A 20,596-nucleotide genomic window follows, 5' to 3' on the forward strand; every position below is an offset into this window, starting at 1 on the left:
GTCACATATTACACCTGTCCTGAGCCAGCTGCACTGGCTCCCAGTGGAGTTCTGGGTCAGGCTAAAGGTTTTAGTCTTGACTTTTAAGGCCCTTAGCAGACAGGGGCCGACATACCTATGGGACCGCTTCTCACCCTGTGTTCCCCAGAGGCTTCTCCGATCAGCAGACAAACAACTACTGGTGATCCTTGGCCCCTAGGAGGTTCACCTTGCCTCAACCAGGGCCAGGGCTTTTTCGGTCCTGGCACCTACCTAGTGGAACTCTGTCTGTAGAGGCCCGTTCTCAAAAGATCTGCTATCATTTTGTCAGGCCTGTAAGATGGAGATGTTCCACCAGGCTTATAGGGGTTGAGGCAGACAAATCATCCAACCAGCCCCTCCCCCTCCCAGTGCCCAACCCTACACTGACTGAATCTTAGCCACCCTGCCCTGTGAACTTGAGGTGCTGAGATGTAGGGTGCAATATGAACTGCCTTTTATGTTTAATGCTGTACAGACATGATTGCTACCTATGTTTTTAATTGTTTTTATGTATTTATGCTGTTAATCTGTTCTAAGACTGCTTGCAGGGAGAGCGGACTATAAATAAAATAAATAATAAATTTAAGTCAGCTAAATCTGAACAGAGTTGCTGTGCAGCTAATAAACACACTTTGTGTTTCTGTTTTTAGATGGAAATCCCTTCTTCCAGTATAATAAACAAGTACATTGCTTGCCAGGGTCCTTTACCCAACACTTGTCCTGATTTTTGGCAGATGACATGGGAGCAAGGCTCTTCGATGGTGGTAATGTTAACCACTCAAGTGGAACGGGGCAGAGTAAGTTAACTTGTAATCTTAACTCTCATTTTAGTTTCACCAGCTTTTAAAAGTGTGTCTGGTTGATAGTTGTATCTGTAGGTAGGTAGTATTCTTAGTGAGTCAGTAATAATAGAGTATGTTAAAGAAATGTTAAGTGAACAGTGTAGTCTCCTCTGTGTAAAGAATATAGAAGTGCTTCAGGTTTTAATAACCTTAATAAGCCGATAATTTTCCATGGTCACAAAAGAGGATAGGCGTAGAGACTGTACTGCTTTAAAAGATTTGAGCTTTTAATGTGTTTAAGAAATTTTAAATCAGCAGCCCTATGCACCTTCTCAAGGTCTCATGTTACTTGCATTGGCAAATTGTATCCTGTGTTGTGTGATAAATTATGTGAAAAAGGAAGTAAAGCTACTCAAACAATCTCATTTAGCCTATATTGAGAAGTGAGATGTCAGTAACTGGAGCATTTGCTTTATTTCATTGTGCAAGAAAAGTTATTTGTCTTGAGTTATAATTCTTAATGCATGTTTCATAGAACGAGTAAGAAGTAACTATAAGTGTTTAAAACAAATAAAGGGGAAAATGAGAATTTTGAAATCATAATAGAATTCTTTTTAATTTTTTTATTTTAGGTAAAATGCCATCAGTACTGGCCAGAGCCCAGTGGAAGTGCTGCATATGGAAGTTTCCAGATCAACTGTCATTCAGAAGAAGGAAATCCTGCTTATGTCTTCAGAGAGATGACATTATCTAACTTGGAGGTAAGAGGTAGTTTTCAGTGATTCGTCTAGCTCTCTGAAACTCTAAGACTATCTTGCTTCAGAAGATCATTGCAGCAGCATTTTAAGTATATTGTTACGACCCTTTCCTTGTCTTGGGTAGATTTTGCCTTTAATCTTTCTCTTACACCCTCTGGGTAGATTGTTGCCACTGTCAGGTCTGACGTAAGTTCCTTGTATGTTCTAACCAGAGAGACTCCATTTTAATTCTGTCAGTGTGTTAGCTCTTCTTTTGCAGGTGACAAGCAGTGCAGCAACAGTTATCTCGAAGAAGAGGAATGTTTTGACTACAGTCTTTCCAGCCCTGGGAAAGCTGCACTCTCTCAGCTTCAAGCCGTTTGTTTTGAGAACTGTGGGGGGAGGATGGGAATTGCTGGGCTATGCTATTCTGTACCTTAACCTTTACCTTCATTCGTAACAATACCCGTGTACCAGCCAAGATATTGCATCTTGGTCCGTGGACTATAATGGCTGTTTATATTCAGTAAAAGTCTTTTGAAACCAATGGACTCATGTCTAATTGCAAGAGATAGTCTGGATTGCAACTTTTAATAAGCCACAGTCTGACAGCCACCAGGAATATTATATTCCAAGATATTTTATTTAAATTTCCCCTTTTAGTAACGTGCCCAAGGGTCAGGCTTTTTCGTGGTACTATATGGCCCTGAAGATAGGAACAGGATATAGGAATGACAGATACTCTGGGATATTAAAAAAAACAAAAACAAAGTAAACTTTTATTTTTATAAGAAGCATATTGGTTTCATATTATTTCTAAAACTTGATGGTTTCAAAAGAGTAGTTCTCAATTTTTAAAGTTACTTTACTAAAACCTAGTCACACAGATCTTCTCTCAGGCTTCACGCACAGTTTGCCTGCTTTTGATACTAATTTCTCAATTACAAGTAAGACCTTTTCTCAGGTGCGCACACAGTTTGCCTGCTTTTCCTGACTGAATGTTCTTTCACAAACACACAGTTCAGGCTACCACACAGGTTATATTTTTCTCAGACAACGTACACAAGCTCAGGATGCACATCGCTTGCCTCTCTTGCCCTGACTAAATATTTTTTCTCCACTCTCAGTCTAAAACTGCATTCACTCCGCCCACACTCTCAGTCATCAACCAATCATATCACTCACTCATCCCTCTCTTTCACCCCCACTCTTCATCTATACCACAGCAAGCATTTAAAGACATATATACGCATTTACTTAAAATCATTACATATATATTTTATAGATGCAGAGGAGTTAGCCGTGTTAGTCTGTAGTAGCAAAATCAAAGAGTCCAGTAGCACCTTTAAGACTAATCAACTTTATTGTAGCATAAGCTTTCGAGAATCACAGTTTCAGTTGCACAGTTTCAGTTTCAGTCGTCAGTTGCATCTGACGAAGAGAACTGTGATTCTCGAAAGCTTATGCTACAATAAAGTTGGTTAGTCTTAAAGGTGTTACTGGACTCTTTTTGATATATATTTTAGACTCTCTGAAGAAATTATTTCCCGTCATGTAAGAAAAAATACAAGTTCTCATCCTGTAAGTATGAGTTCTTTCTTCATGAGATTAAGTTCCATTCCTGGGGTTGGTACGTAGGGCAAAGCTTAATTGCCTGACAAGAGGTTCTTTGTCAGACTCTCAATTATGTTTTGGCCTCACTAGAAGGCTGGGTTCACAGGAAACTGACTTGGATTCACACAAAAAGGGGAAAAAATTAAAAAAAAGAACTGGAACATCTGATACTCTCCCAGCAGCAAGGAAGTTTAAACAATACCTAGAAGGTTTTTGTGTGGAATGATGTTTGAAGTATTCTACTTGTACTCTCAGCTGTTCCTTCTTCTCTTTCAAAAAAGTCTGACTTGGAGTTAGGACACGGGGAGAGGACAGGTCTTGGTGTTATCCAGAATTCTAGGTGGTGTCAGGAAAAAGGATCTTTCTCTAGTCATCTCTTGTTCAAGAAATTCCTCAGGGCTTTTTCTTTGGGTTCCTCTTAAAACTTCTTAGAGACGTAATGTTTTTCTTTGAATCAGAATTCATCCATCCTCTTGAAGATTCCCACCCCCAAAATGGTGTTTCTGGTACCAGTCAGTTCCACAAGAAGAGTTTCTGAGCTGGCTGTTCTGGATAAGGAGCCCTAGATTTTTCAGAATGAAAGCATTATATTGATATTGGCCTCATCAGTTATCCCTAAGACCAAACTCTTCTTCATGGTCTCTGTGCACTGATGGGATTTGAGTATGAAAAGAATCAGTTCAGAGAATCATATAGAGCTAAGCTTAAAAGGATTTTTTCATTTTGGCTCCACTCTGTAGGAGAATGGGATAGCAATATACATATTCAGAGAGGGCAGAGCTGCTCATTCTCACTGTTCTACTTTAAATACCTCAGTGGAGACATTACAAAGGGCTTCTCTTGCAAACAAGATTACTTCTGTCAGAAGTACTTTTACCCCTTTTTCTCCAAAGTTTTTTTTCCTTTCAAAATATTGTCCTTCCTTTTTTTTTTGACCTTGTCTTTTGAGCATACCTATTTTCCCTTATATCCATCAGTAAATGGCACACAGTGAATGGGGGCTTAGATCCCTCCTTCTCATCCCCCCCCCCATTTTCTCCTTTCTGTATGAAACAGGAGACTACCTTTAAGCTATGTGTTTTGTGAGGTGGAAGTTAGCCACTACAGTCAGTCATGCAGAATGCCTTCTGTATCTCAGTGAGCAACATCAGTCAATTCCTGCCATTGCTGTCTTAAGTTTACCAAACAAGCTCATAGAAATCGTCTGTCCCATCTGCTTCTCATATTTGAGCATTCCGTCTTGTCTTCTGCACTATAAAAAAGGAGGTCCCTGCCTCCCATCTCAAAGTTGTCCCAGCATCCAGACTTGATCCATGTTTTTAATTAGGCATTGGCACTGACTACTGTCTGAGCCCCAGAATACCCTTGTAAGTTGAAGCCCCCATCCATCAAGCCAAAGGAGGAGGAGGAAGAGGATAATTAACACAAGAGCATAGCCTCTCCAGCAGCTCTACCCCAGCCTTCTTTGGCAGAGCCTTCAGCATCGATGGGCCCTGAGCAGTTGTCAGTTACCTCTGCTGTACCCATTTTGAAGAGCCTGGCTCGTCCTTGACCACTGCCTCCTATATGGCATTCTGCTGAGGTGCAATAGGTGTCTCTGAAGGGCAAGTAGAAGATACTTCTGTGGACATTATCCACTCTTCTCCATGTCAGTAGCTTTTGTGAAAGGTCTCCAGAGATTGTTCTCTTTGATCCCAAGACTGTTCCTGCTTTGGTTACTGTCAGTCTAAGGAGTTTTCACAGGCAGGCAGACATCAGGTCTCCTTGCTTCATAGGTCAAGCCCTCTTCATCAACACAGGATTGGTCAGCTCCCTTGTGCTCAACACTTCTTTTGGCAGAAAGCTCAGGCACAAGATCCCTCTCAGACACCACAGCCTCAGCCTCCATCAGCAATATCATCTCACTCCAAGATGCTGTGACTGGTACTTCATTTCCAACAGGAACTCATCAGTTGTTGGCAGTGCCCATGTCTGAGCATCTCCTACCCATTCATGATCCTAAGCCCAAACATTGCAGCCTCCTCTCCATCCCCGGTTCTTGTTTGCTCATCCTACCCTCTCTTCCACAGAGGTTCTGACCAATAAGGTGAGTGACTACAGCAGCAATCAGAAGAAAGGCTGGAAGATATCTATAAAACAGTCATATGGGAATCAGTCCATACTTTCATGCATTCACTTAAAAGTTGATACTATAGCCCAGCTGCATTAGCTTTGGACATAGAGTACCTCAGGATCTAAAGGATCCTCAACGATAAGAACTTAATTGGTGCAGGAGATTTAAGTAAGGAAGGGGATTATTTTCCAATCCAATGAAGAATTAATTCCCATTCATGAGGAGAGAAGAAAAATCTTACACATTGCTTTTCTGTTCTTTCTTGATGACTGGGGGCTTGCAACTTCAAAGGCCAGTTTGGTTCCCCTTACCTACAGTCCAACAGGTAGGACTAACCCAGTGAAGAATAAACTGTCCACTAGAAGAACAGATCAGAATTTCCTCTTTATGCCTATAACATTGTATTCATCGAGCTTTTAATGCTGCCTTTTGTAGCTATTGTTTCTCCCTAAACAATTTTGCATTAATATAACTACAGAAAACACCAAACAGGTAAAGAAATAGCTCTTTGTTCTCCCTCATGCAGAAACAGATTTTTGCCTGTTGTATTTGTGTATTCCTAATTCAGTCTACAGTGGTGTAATGTATGTCAATTTACCTCTCAAATATATTTTATTTAGGGAATTCATATGCTGAATTTAATTGATTTTTATCCCCAGATCATCACAGCAGTTGATTTTATAACTTAACAGCATGTGTAATCTTCCAATCCCTGTTTTACCCTGTAATGAATTATTAATTTACTACTCTTATTTTACTGTTACCAACTTTTGTCGAAGTAAGAACTTGAAACAATGTCTTTGAAAGTCAAAATTACTATAGAAAAACAGAGATACATTTGATTACATTAGGGCACATTTTCTCTTACTAGAAAAATGAGCACCGTCAGCTCACTCAGATCCAGTACATAGCATGGCCCGATCATGGAGTTCCTGATGATTCCAGCGATTTCCTGGATTTTGTGTGTCTTGTACGGAAAAAAAGAACTGGCCGAGAAGAACCTGTTATCGTCCACTGCAGGTATTTAGTTAATAGGACAAACTAATTTTATCTTGTTTTTACCAAGTTTGATAGCATTATTTCACTTTATGCTCATTTTTAAATACTACATAACTAAATTTTGAAACCCTGTCCATAAGAAGAAACAGTTACATATTATTTTCCTTTTGATTTTTTAAGATTAAGATAAATTGAATGGCCTCATGGCTTTAAAACATATTTTCATGCAACGTAACAGCATCAGACCTATTTATGTCAGTATACTTAATAAGACGGGCTTGGGAAAGAAGCATTACTTAGGCAGCTTTACTATCTACATAAACAATGATATTCAGAAAGGAATTAGCAACACAAGCCAATCAGTTTCATGCTTTAACTGATCCAGCGCACAATCCAGTTATTTCTTTGGGTCTCTCTACCTTTTGAATCTTTATACCAGCTTCATGTCTGGTTCTTTCACTGCTGATATGGGATGTGCTTGGTCACCTGGAGACAATTGATACTCACCACAGACTGTGCTGAATTTTAAGACTGAGCTAACTAGAACTCAAATTGATGGGTATTTCTAGTAGTTTCTACAGTTGTTCTATAGTCAAAAGAACAGTCACATCTAGAGTTTGGATCTCTCATGATAAGCAAGCCAAGGCTCTCAGGGCCAAGCTAGATATGACAGCTGCCACAGGTTTATCTCCATGTCCACTGATGCATTTTAATTGATTTGTAGTTTTTTTAACACACAGCCGTGAAGCCCCATCCAGAACAGGTGAATGCTGATGGCGCACTAGGCATGTGGGCTTGCTGGCCAGCCAGCAAAGTCCGGTGGTTTGGCAAAGCCAGTCAAGAGCAGGAAGAAGACAGCAGCAGCAGAGCTGCATGGACTCACTGGCCAGGTCTCTGTCTTTCTTTTGCGAAAGAAGCCACAAGCAAGAGGATGGTGGCGGTGGCACATGACTGCTTACACGCCCAGCTATGCAGCCACCGCTGTTCTACAACCTGGAGCATGGGGGGGAGCAGAAGCGGCAGCAGCCAGCTGGAGGGCTGAGGGGCAGTCCTTCTCCCCTTCCCACCTGGTACTCCTGGGCAAGGCAAGAGGTGCTGTAACCGTGGTTAAGTGGCTGGGCTATGAATCAGCACTCTGCTGGCTCAACTCCCAGTACTGCCATGAGCTCTGTGGGGGTCTTGGGTAAGCCATTCCTCTCAGCCCGAGCTCCCCAGCTGTATTGTGAGGATAATAACAACACTGACTTTTTTCACAGCTCTGAGTGGGCACTAATCTGTTCAGAAGGGTGGTACACAAATGAACTGTTATTATTATTACACCTCTGGGTGAACAGATTGTGCTACCGCACCACTGTCTTCTTCATACTGTCTCTTGGCTTTGCCATGCTTCTGGGTGGGCTGGCTGGCGAACAAGCCTGCATGGCTAGGGCTGCCTTGCTGCACGCCTGTTCTGGATGGGGCCTTGTGGTTCTTTGCCTAAAAAAACTACAACTAAACATCATGTCAGATAAACCTGTGGCAGCTGTCACATCTAGCTTGGCCTTCAGAGTGAAGCTGATTCATTGCACTTCCAGTGTGCTGATCCCTGTGATTTCCTTGAATGTGTGAAACAACTGCATTATTTGGATCAAAATTCTCCTTCAGTGGGGGAAGACATCCGAACTGGTTAGGTCATGCCTCCTCTCACTCCAGGCAGGGCTATGCAGATTTTCGTGTATGCCTTTTGGGATTGTGCACATGCTACCCTCCAGTTTGAATAGCCCTGCCATGCCAAGAAGATGCTAGAGCTTAGCTCTAACTATCTTGTAATAAAATGTGGGAAAACCCGATTATACAGAGGGACAACTATGGAAAATAATTTCCCCCAAAAGACCCAGGGCTCTGGGTCTAGGGGGAAGAGAGATTGTGTGAAGGAAAAATCCTCCTCATCTGAGGCTTCAGGCAAAGGGGATGGGCAAATGAGGTTTGCTGGCTCCACAGCCATACAAGCTGACCAATCAGGAGTTTCAGAGCCCTATGATCTCTCCTTGATCAAATCTACCTTATCCTCGCTGACAGCACAACAGCATGGGAAAGGCGAGGAGGGTCAGCTTCTCTGCAACACAGAGGTCACCAGGCCAAGCCGTAATTCCTTCACACCGACCATTAACAGCCCCATGGGTGGAGAGTCAGTGCCTCAGATTATGCTCAAGACCCCCTTGGTTCCCTACTGGTGGACGAAGACCCCAGAATTGGGACTTCCCTGGCAAGTTTCCTCCACCTCTGGCTAGCTCAGATGGCCATTCCAGGGACGCTGGCTGCATCAGGAGCTATGAATATGGCGAGCATGCCATTTTTTCCTGCTCTCTTTGGACCACCCCCATGGAGTGAATGATGCAAGCTTGGAAATCAGCCTGGATGAACCCCCAACAAGTTACAGGCCCCAACATTAACCCCCTTTCCTCTGAAATGGGAGGGGAAAAGGGAGCAGGGATTGACAGATTGTCAGCGGGTGAATGCACTGAGTCTAGGAAAAGGCTCCAAGCTCGCAGCTCCGCTCTCTCCACAGCCCTGGAGTCCTCAGACTCTTCTGTCTTATCAACTCTAGAGAGAGTACAGCCCAGATGTAAATGTTTTAAAGAGTCAAATAAAAGTCCTAAGAGGGGCAGATCAGACAGAGCAAGATCCCCATCCCCTCCTCAGCCTGTAAAGCATTGCAGACGTGTTCAGACAGGGAGCTCTCTCCCCCCAAGACAGGACTCCGGCACAGAGGATTCTGTGTCAGTTAACCCTCCAGCTACCATGACATCAGACAGAGAGGAGGAAGAGTGGTTGGGAGAGGAGTCAGATATGAAGGACAGTTCAGCCAGGCTGTTCCAGCCAGAGCACTTTCAGAGGCTGCTTAAAAAGGTGGTTACCACTTTAAATTTTCCCAGCCAAGAAAATTCTGCAGAAACCACCCCGCCCACCCCAAACGCTAGAGGTTTTAAAAAACCACCAAAAAAGATGTCAAGCTGTCCTTTTCCTGAGAACTTTGATGAAGCCATATGTTCGGAATGATCTGTTCCTGGCTATGGGTCTACTCCGCCTTCAACTGTAAAGAGGTTTTATTCCTTGCCTGATGAGGCCATGGAGAATCTCAAGGTCCCCCTAGTGAACGCTCTTGTGGTTGCACTGCACTTGAGCACAGTTCTGTCAAAAGATGGGGATAATGTATTGAAGGACCCAGTGGACAAAAAGAATGAATCTGTCCTCAAAAAATCACAAGGCGGCTTTGTTAGTAAGAAGAGCTTCAGCAGTCCTATCCAGTTTCACCCATGCAATTGTAATACGGACTTACTACAACAGCCTGAACCAGATCCACTGGCTTTAAAAACGTCTGTGCTAAAAATAGAGCTGTCCAGTTTGCTTCAGATGCATCACAGGACAGCATCCAATTTTGTGTCAGAGCCCAAGCAGCAGACGTTGTAAGAAGGAACCTCTGGCTGAAACACTGGAAGGTAGACACCCTATCTAAGTCTAACCTAACCACTGAAAAATATTCTGGTCGTCTGCTCTTCAGAGAAAGAGTGCTTGACAACGTCCTGGTTGAAACCAAGAAGGCTATGCCATCTACCTCCTCTAATAAAGAAAAGGACAACAAATCGAAATCTTTTTAGTCCTTTCATTCCTACAGGACACCAATTAGACTCAGAGACAACAGGGAATCAAGACTTAGAAGGCAATTTACTTACCAGTTCAGATTCCAAGGGAGGCGCTTCCCAAACACAAAACACCGGGACTCGAGTACTCCAAACAAGAAACCTTCAGCATGACTCCAGGATCAGGGGATGACTTTCACTTTTCTCCAGCAATTGGGAAAAGACCACCACAGATGGATGGGTCTTATCCATAGTGAAGATCGGTTACAAGATCCAATTTGTGACGCTTCCCCCATGTTGCTTCATACAGTCACCAGTATCCCTGGATACAGTCAAAACCTAACCTGATGCAGGAGGCAATACAGCACCTGCTGAAAATTGGAGCCAGCCATAGAGCCTGTCCGTTTTCAACGATGTTTCCAAGGGGCATGTTCTAACCTCTTTTTAGTCTCCAAAAAATCAGGGGACTGGACAGCTATTTTGAATTTAAAGGACATCAATCTCTGGGTGTCATGGTAGAAATTCAGAATGGAATCCCTGCAGTCCATTTTGCAGTCAATACAACAAGGAAGCCTACCTGCACATTCCTATACACCCAAGTTCCTGAAAGTACCTTTGTTTTGCCTTTAGGGAAAAGCACTATCAGTACAAGGCTCTCCCTTTCAGACTGTCATCACCTTCAAGGGTGTTTACGAAGGTACTGATTACCTTAGTAGCAGCTTTAAGGCAGCAGGGAATACATATTTTTCCCTTTTTGGACAATATCCTTTGAAGGGCACCAAACAAGGAGAAGTGCAGCTCAGACACACAGACAGTAGTGCAGCTTCTCCAAGACCATGGGTTTCTTATAAACACACAAAAGAGTCAGATAATTTCCATCACAAAGTTTGATACATCTAGGAGCTAAGATAGACACTCTAATAGCAAGAGTCTACTTGCCACTGGAAAGACAATTAAAAATAAAAAAATTAATTTCAACCTTACTATGTCATAAAAAAACAGATGAAATGACTCTGACACAACTTCTGGGACTTCTTATACTTACAGTTCACTTAGTGACATAGGCCAAGTTCCACACAACAACACTGCAGTGTACTCTGATCCCTTACCAAAGGGATGTAAGGGAGAAGAGACACAAAAGCATCATGCTGACTATGGCATTAAAGAGCTCTCTAATATGGTGGGCATCTCTGTCAAATCTGTCTCAGGGAGTTCCCTTTTGCCCAAACAGTCAGATCATAGTGATGACGGATGCCAACCTGAGAGGTTGGGGAGCCCATTGCTTGGACACGGTTGTTCAAGGGAAATGGTCCCAAACAGAGAGAAGGAACAGCATCAATTGGCTGGAGCTCAGAGCAATAAAACTGGCATTGCTTGCCTTCTGGAAGCAGATCAGAGGGAAGTCTGTGCTGGTAAAGACTGACAATATTCCTGCCAAAGCGCACACAAACCGTCAAGGAGGAACAAGAGCCCTTCCTCTGCACCAGGAAGCCATACAGGTCTTACAGTGGGCAGAAAAACACCTAAAAGGTCTTTGGGCTCAACATATCCAGGGAACATTAAACACACAGGCCAACTGGTTGAGTTGGCAAGACATGGACCAAGCACAGTGGTCTCTGAACAACCAAGTGTTTCAGGACCTCACCAAACGTTATAAACACCAGTGATGGACCTGTTTGTGACTACCAAGAACAGGAAAATGCTAAGATTCCTGTCCAGGTTCGATGAGAGAGAGGCTGAAAGATAGATGCCTTTTATTGGACTTGAAAAGAGAGAAACGTGGTAAATAGCACAAGAAAAGCAAAATTACCCTCGTCTGGCTTACTGACACTAATAAATCTATAATACAACCAATGTCAAGCCTCACAGTGGTATAAAGCAATTCACACAGAAGTACAAGGCTTAATATACAATTTCTTCAGTTTTAATAATTGCAAACCCTACTCATAGGCGGAAAACCATTCATACCAGTGCTAACATGGAAGTTCTATGCCAATAAATAAAGTGCAAGGTGTCTAAAGTGCTATTCATATATTCATATACTGCACAGAAAAAATAAAAAGCAAATGCATTAAGAACACCATAAACACAAGTCCACTCAGCTATTGTAGTTTCCACAGCACCGTGTATCCGCTTCGTAGGTAAGAATTATTCAATGTCAATTTCTTCGCAGATGGCTGTAGTTCATTCAGAATAATATTTTTTCTGATGAAATGACTTGGTAGTAATTCCTCTTGGTAGTAATTCCTCTAACGGGTTGTCTAGATCCCAATTGCCCGTTTCAAATCATCTTTTTCAAAGAGTACAGTCAGTATTCTCTTCAACCAATGCTTTCCTCAAAATTAATCCTCACGGGTATCTCATAGCCTAGCCTAGCTTGCTCGTCCTTTAACAGGTTTGTAAAGCACTATACAGTTGATCAACAGAGTTTTGTAGAGGCTGCATTTGGGAGAAGTATACCCCAAAGGGTGCTGGAACAGTAAATTAAGTATTTCCCACCCGAGCTATGCTTGGTTACATAACCAGTTTGGATGCCTTCCCCCACTGAAGGAGAACATTGGAAGGACCTTACCTGAAGGTTTCTTCTCTTCAGTGCGGCGATGGCTTCCAGTTCTCCCACCCAATTTTCAGTGTTGCTATTGTTACTGTTATATTCTATTACAGTAAGGTTATATCTGTGACACTATTTGTTTTTGATGTTCTGGTTTAAATATATAGAGAAATTGTTATAATAAAAGGTTGAATGAAGCATCCTGAGCTAGGCTGTTTTATGTCTGGAGGGAAGCACACGCACAATCCCAAAAGGCAAACACAAAAATTTTCATGATAGCCCTGCCTGGAGTGAGAGGAGGCGTGACCTAACCAGTTTGGATGCTTTCGCCCCACTGAAGAAAAGAAACTTTCAGGTGAGGTCTTTCCAAAGTTCGGTTCTCTTCATGTCTAACCTTGAATCCTTGTCCAAAAATAGGTAGGTATCGGTTAGTGTTGGAAAATGAAAGGTACTTAAATTCCTAATGCAAACCACATTATCTGCTCTTGTATACCTCTCCAAATTTCATATATATATATCGGCTGGTTTGGATTATTCACTTGTGAGGAAATGTCTATTTTTGGTCTAGCCACATGAAACTTGAGGTTTACAAGCATAGGGACTGAAATTCCAGAATACTTGTATAATTGTAGCCATGTCTAGGAAGAGTGCTATAAATTGGCTAGGAAATCATCCTTTAAAAAGTAATATCTGTTCAGTTTAACTGTAACTAATTATATATATAAAATATGTGTGTATGTATATATTCATTCCATTCTGACATTGAATTAGGTACTTGGAGTAATACTATAGCAGGAATTAAGTCCTGTTACCTTATATCTAAATCTGGAGTGTTTAGTGCCAAGAGGGGGAGAGGACTTCTGTAGTGTTTCAAGAATTCTTATTCTTTTCAAAAGTTAACTTTCTGTCTGTGATTTCTTTTCCTCTGTTATAATCATATTTTCTCGCCACAACTTATATGGACAGTTTCATATTGTGCCAACTTTTCTTAAGTATACTTAAGAAATCATCGCTGTATCTTCTGTGCAGTCCCATGTGGGAACTGCACATGCACCAACCAGCTGCAGATGTATCAAAGCTCCAAAAGGCACAAGACGTACGGCTTTTTTGTGTGCTTTTTGAGTGGGCGCAGCTATAAAAGGCGGGGGCGACCAGATGCGTCCCTCAGTTCTTTAGCTACCACTGAAGGATGTGCTTTGATCTCCTCCTCAAATCTGAGATAGAAGAAAGAAAGTGAGAAGACGACAATGACTTTGAAGGCACTCTTCAAGAAGTGCCTCAAGTGTGGGTCCAAGATGGCCCAATCCGATGGGCACGAGAAATGCCTAATGTGCCTTGGAAAGGCACACGTTACTGAGTGCTATGGCATGTGCATGCAATTTGCACAAAAGGCCCTACATGAATGGGCATTGCGCCTAAGAGCAGCATTATGTGAGTAAGCCCTGAAGGGTGTCTCCAATTTGGAACTGATGAAAGCTGCTAAAAAAGGGCTGCAGTACTCAGAACAGGCCTCCTCGGTACTTATTACTTCGGCTCCAAGTGCCGATAATAAGTTCCAGTCAGTTTCTTCTACCTCAGCTCCAAGCGCCGGCAATACAAACCAGTTGGTTCATAAAGATTCTGGCCCATCTCAGTCTTCATCCAAGCCACTGTTGAAAAAGGTCAAGCTGAAGTCAAGGCATACTGGAAAGCACCTGATGCCAAAACCGCAAAAGAAAAAGCAGTCCTAAGCTTTGGCTCCATCTGCCTCTGTCACATCTAGCCTGCCTGCGGCTCCAAGAAAGCCCTCTCCAACCCTGTGACATCGGTCGGCCTGAGTTTCTTCCATTCTAGAAGGCGAGATTCCAGATCTCTCAGACCTGGGAGTGCTGTTATTTCCATTACCACCTTCCCCAGTGCAGTCTGCACAGAAGAAAGCAGCTTTCTCAGCTCCAATTTACACCAAGAGTTGTCTTGGGGTGGTTAGAAGTCACGGATGCCCATGGGTTCCGTACCCTCACGAATCTCCTTACCAATACTACGCCTATGGCATGGGAGGATCTCCGGGTCTCATGAAGGCAAGGCCTCCCTCGTTTCCCCCAATGATTCCAAAGGACACTGGGTCTATGAAACCGACACTTGATCCACCAATGCAACCTGATGACAGCTCCGACTCTGATTCCAACATGGCATCCAAGCCATCCTCTCCCAAATGTATTACAGAGGACTCTGCTGTATCTCCTGCTGAAGACCTTCTCCTGTACTCTGAGCAGTTGGTCAGAATGGCCAGGTCATTGGGAATTGAAGTGGCTTGTTCGGCTCCGACTTTGTCAGACCCAGTCTTCAAGGTACTCCGAGACAGTGGGCTTGGTGGCATTTCCCATCATGCAGGGGGTGATAGATGTTATTAAATTAGTTTAGTTGATGCCGGCATCCACACCAGCAACCTCAAGAATGTTAGATAACCTCCATAAGACCAAGCAAACCAGGGCTGGGTTCCTGATCAACCACCCTCCTGCTAATTCTATCATTATAGAAACCCTTCAAAGCAAGAGTCTTCCACAGGGTGCTGGTCATTCTGCCTCCACAGATAAAGATGGCAGAAAGCTAGATATTTTGGGGGGAAAGGTTTATGCCTCATCAGCCCTAAATTTCTGTATTCGAGAGAGAAAATAAAGGGGCCCCTCTGGAATAGAAACAACAAGTAAAGCAAAAGGTAGAGGGTAGAACACAATATTACTGTATCTAATGCTGAAATATATATTATTGGATTTATTTTTTATTTTTATATATTTCTTATATGAAAAGTGCTAAGTGCTGAAAGTGCAATCAAAGAACAATAAATATCATAAATACTAATCTGCCTCGATGGAGGTATTACTGTCAGAAGTCTAAGGGCAGTTCCAGTGCCCCTCCCTGTCAGTCAATCCCTGCCGTTTCCTGCATGCGAGAAAATTACCCAAGAGTTTGGGGTGTTGTCAATAGTTCGAGAGGGTTACTCCCTGGAATTCAAATCCATTCCTCCAAATGTTCCTCCCCAGACGAACCCCTCCGTGCCTCAAGCAACTTTGGTAAAGGAGATACAAAGCCTATTGCTGAAACAAACAATAGAACTGGTTCCTTCCTCTGTTTCCGATGGGGTTTATTCCCACTATTTCATGGTGGACAAAAAGTCAGGGGGCTCCTGCTCCATCTTAGATCTCCATTTTCTAAACAAGTTTATTGTTCCAAAAAAGTTCAGAACGTTACCATTGAAAGATGTTTTTACCCCTGTTAGAAACCCAATGTTGGTCTGTTACTGTGGACTTAAAGGATGCTTACTTTCACATCCCAATAAATGTACAGACAATTTCTCCGTTTTCAGTGCAGTTCCGAAGGGTGCCAATACAAGGTCCTTCCTTTCAGCCTCTCCTCTACCTCTCAGGAGTTCACCAAGGTTATAGCAGTAGTTGTCAGCCACCTCAGGGAGAAGAGTTGTACCATATTTCCCTATCTGGAAGACTGGCTTATTGTAGGCCAGTCCAGAGTCTGTCTCTTATCACATCTTATTAGTACTGTCAACCCTCCAGCAACTTAGTCTCAGGGTCAATTTAGAGAAATCTTCCATGGTTCCACAACAGAGGGTAACATTTGTAGGAGCAGTGTTGGACTCCACAGTGGCTTGGGTTTTTCCCACCAAGGAATGGATAGCTCAGTTCCAAGTCACTCTGAAAAAGGTGCGCTGTTTCAGACATCAAAGTGCAAGGGAAATCCAAAAAGCGTTAGGTTTTATGGCCTCTCTGACATTGATAGTCCTGTTTGCCAGACTCCAGCTCCGGCCCTTACAAAATTGGTTTGTCAGGGTAATTCATCCGCACTACCAGAACCTGTCCAAGCAATTCTCAGTTCTAATGATTATTCACAAAACCCTGTCATGGTGGAACGACAAACGAAACCTAATGGTAGGGACTCTGTTCGGTTCCAGCCCCATTCAGCTCTCCATCATGGATGCTTCCCTGTCAGGGACAATCAGGTGAACAGACTTTGGTCTCAACACGAGTCAAAATTTCACATCAACCTTCTGGAACTAAAGGCTATCCAATTTGCCCTAAAAGCATTTCTCCACCTTGTCAGGGGCAAGAATGTTCAGATATCCACAGACAACACAACTGCCATGCATTATCTGAACAAGTATGGTGGCAGTCTCCTCCCAAACGGAATGTAAGTCCTTCCTTAAGGGGTTGGCTAATGTTTATCCTCCAGTGTCCAAACCCACTCCTCAGTGGAGTCTGTCTTTGGTTTTAACAGCTCTCATGCATAAGCTTTTCAAGCTTCTACCTACCTGTCCTCTCAAATTTCTGACAGCTAGGACAGCCTTCTTAGTGGCCATAACATCTGCTAGGAGGGTGAATGAACAAGCAAGCCCTGCGGCACGATACACCTTTCCTCAGAATGTTTGCAGACAAAGTGTTCTTCTCCCCAGTCTCCAGTTCCTTCCCAAAGTAGTCTCTGCCTTTCACCTCAACCAAGACATTACTCTGCCAGTGTTTTGTCCTTTACCTTCTACAGAGGCTGACAGGCTGCTACACACATGGGACGTCAAACATGCTCTGTGTTTTTACCTGGACAGGACTCTTGCCTTCAAAAAGGACCCCAATCTATTTGTTTCCTTCAAAGGAGTTACCACTCAAATCATCTCCAACTGGTTGGTGTGGCTCATTAAAGAGTGTTATGAACAATCCGAACATCAGTGCCCTTTGAACACCAGGGCACATTCTACAAGGGCCCAGCCGACTACGTCACCATTTAGTCTGGGCATTCCACTCATGAACTTATGCAATGCAGCCACCGTCAACTCCGTCCACCTTTATTAAACACTATGCAATTGACATAGACTCCAGCAGGGATGCTGCAGTTGGCAAGGCTGTCCTGAAGAGTCTTTTTCGATGATTATGAGCAACACACCTACCTCCTGGGTAAGGTAGCTCGCTACTCTCCCATGTGGGACTGCACAGAAGACACGACGATGAAAACAGAGTTGCACCTACCTGTAACTTGTTCATTGAGAGTTCTCCTGTGCAGGCACACATTCCTCCCTCCTTTCCCTGTCATGTGCTCTTTAAATATGCTAATTTCTCCGTCTTCACCAGGCGGCTTACTGAATTGAGGGAGGGATCCACTCTCCCCTTCTTTTATAGCCGCGCCCATTCAAAAAACGCACGAAAAGGCGGGGCAAGTGTCTCACGCCTTTTGGAGCATTGATACATCCACGGCTGGCCTGCATATGTGCAGTTCCTTTGTGTACCTGCACAGAAGAACACTCAATGAACAACAGTTACAGGTACGTGCAGCTCTTTCAGAGTTTTCTCTTTTGGACTGATGAGGTATATATTGAAATTCTAAAGAATTGTGTTCATTGTGGAAAAGTTAGGATGAGAACATTAAGTTCATTGAAATGAGTAGATAATGCATAATAATGTTACTTTTGAACAGCCAGAGTTTGCTGTGTCATGGTGGTACTGCTTGTGGTTTTCTGGTTTCTTTCAAACTAGAAAATGTGCTGTGCTTCATTTCCTTCTCTTTGCTGGCTGAAATGTATATCAACATGAAATTATCCTGCATTCCCACAGAAGAGAAAATTCAGGAACTGGCAAGAAGAGCTGGGGAGTTTTCAGTCACTCAAAGCCTTGGCTTCTTTCAGCTATTTTTCTTATAATCGATAGTCTCTGAAATAATTGTGAGGGATGAACAATGTGATTTAGTTAAAGACTGAGATGGGTAAATTTTATGAAAGATATCTTACAATTTATGAGTCAGTGGGGATCAGGGCTCCTTTCTTGAAGGACCTGATGTCCCTCCTTCTATTTTTTTTTGTATGTATTTTATTAGTTTTCCATATAGATAGCATTAGAAAATAGGAAAAAAGAGTAAGAAAAAGAGAAAGAAAAAAGTGCTAAGAAAGAAAAAAATCATTAAGCTTGGTTCTCCATATCTCATACTTTATCCTACCAGATATTTGATTGTGGTTACTGATATTTCATTACAATATTGCCTTACGACATTTTAGTCTCTATATTTATCTTTAATCCAGTTATAGAAGGGAGTCCATAAAGCAAAAAAGCCTTCTTCCATTTGATGTCCCTCCTTCTATTGTGGGCTATTAGAGATTGCTACAGCTAGGCCAAAATATTGAGTATCTTGAATTGTTTTACATATATAGTAGCATTTCTAGTATCTAGTAGCATTTCTAGATATCTTAGTTTTTGTTTATACCCTTGTTTGATCTCTTTATAACAGATCAGTGGTGCTAGAGACACTGTAACAATTGTACTAGGCTGAAATTTTAGGTCTGTTATACCTCCCTGGCCTTTAGTGGCTAGCATATTTTCTTGCATCATTGGATACTAATTAATTGGTAGTAATTGTAGCTGCTTTTTTCTTGTGGCACTGTTTTAATTTTAGAGGCTCATCTATTAAGGCTGATGGGTGAAAGGTCATGGTTTAGAGCAGATAGTTAAGAGTGGATGGCCTTTGCCCTCTTTCAGCAATGTGATTCTCTTTTGTCACATTTGAGCTACCCTTTGATGCCATCTTCTGGACAAATATATGTATATATTAACCTGTTGCAAAAATTGCAGCACTCCTATAACTGACTTAAATAGAGCTGTTTTAAATTATTCACAATAGCTTCCAAATGTGTGGAAAATATGGTTTTAAAAGCAAAAGTTTGATTTTCAGCTGAAATATATACACACTTCTATCTATCTATAAGTGACATAAATACAAAGGTAATGTCTGGCTCTGATAAATCTGGTATGATTTTTAGCTAAGCAAATATCTGGACAGGCAACACATAAATTTTTTAAATAAGTAAAACTCTACTGCTCTTGCTTTTAGATTCCATTCTTTAGATCATAGTCAGTGTGAAGAAGCTTTTCATTATTTAAGTTTGAGTATTTACATTTAAGAAGAGCACAGTAAGATCTCGAAATGGATGAGGAAATTTTAAAGGCAAGTAGATCCACCATTAATTAATTAATATTCCACCCTTCCCGCATCAGCAAGCTCAGGGCGGATTACAATCAGTATAGTAATTTAAAATACATATAACTTTAAAACCAATAAAACCACATAAATATTCAAAACACACAGCAACAGACTTCTCCAGTAACCACTACCCAACCATCTCCAAATATTTAACAGACTGGGTGGGTAGTGGGGTATGTTTTCCTCTAGTCGGCTGGTGGGGAGGCCCAACCAGCGTCAACTGTTGCCAGGGGCCCCCCTCCTGTTATGGAGCCTGCTGTGAATTGTGTCAGTTTCCTACCTTGCTGTTTTGAGGCTCTGCCAAAGACTCTATTAGGAGCAGCATTGCCCATGCCTGCCTCCTGCCTCTCTACTAGTATGGACTGTGTTCACCAATGCCTGTTTTCCACCTCCTTGGACACATACCCCACCTGGGCCCAGAGCCATGCCTCTAGCAGCACAGTGCCAGCCGGAGGGACCCTCCGCGAGCCTGGCCAGGCACCCCCTGGTCAGTTCCCGCAGGGAGCTCCTTGCAGGACGGTCACTGAGTCTGCCCCCGCCACTGGGCAGCCTGCTAGCCAGCCCATGAAGAGTGCCAGGAGAGAAGCCATGTTCTCAGGCAGCAGAGAGTCACCATGGACAGTTTGCTTTGAGCCTGCCAGTTCAAGACCAGGCTCCTGTCATGTTCACAGATCCCAGCCTCACCCTGATATGCATATCACTGGAAGCCACCCTGAGATGGAAGCTACTTGTCGGCTGTCCAGAACACCTAATGGATGCATGTCAATACAACAACCGCATTCCAGGGATGGATCCCATCAAGACAACTCCAGCTTCCTGACAGATCTGATCAACCCGCCCGGCACTCCCCTCCCCTCCTTTGTCCCCTCTTCCCAAGGTGTCACTATCACACAATTAGACTCTAAAGTGGCCCATTAGCGATAGTTATAGAGCCATCAAGATTTTGTTCCCCCTCCTGAGAATCACATGGAATGCCCCTGCCCCAGGGTACATTTTTAGCTATTTAAGCAGGCTCTGCCTGACACTAGGTGCTCGGTGCTGGGTGCCGTGCCCAGTGCCTGGCGCCATGCTCGGCCAGGTGCTGCGTGCCATCCCCAACCCAGATGGACCCTCTATATCGCCCCCCACACACACCTCACTGCTGGAATCTCTGC

General features: G+C 43.0%; 1 protein-coding gene across 2 annotated transcripts in view; it reads left to right on the forward strand.

The window, feature by feature from the left end:
• PTPN4 (protein tyrosine phosphatase non-receptor type 4) overlaps nt 1–20,596 on the forward strand; it is a 220,512-nt gene that overhangs the window by 180,951 nt on the left and 18,965 nt on the right. For both annotated transcript variants that reach the window (XM_054970596.1, XM_054970597.1), the window contains exons 23-25: nt 672–818; nt 1,436–1,564; nt 6,139–6,287. In XM_054970596.1, the coding sequence (XP_054826571.1) occupies nt 672–818; nt 1,436–1,564; nt 6,139–6,287 (425 nt within the window). The remainder of the gene's footprint in view (nt 1–671; nt 819–1,435; nt 1,565–6,138; nt 6,288–20,596) is intronic.

The sequence above is a fragment of the Eublepharis macularius genome, chromosome 2, assembly GCF_028583425.1.
Source record: "Eublepharis macularius isolate TG4126 chromosome 2, MPM_Emac_v1.0, whole genome shotgun sequence".
In the NCBI taxonomy this organism is placed as follows: Eukaryota; Metazoa; Chordata; class Lepidosauria; order Squamata; family Eublepharidae; genus Eublepharis; species Eublepharis macularius.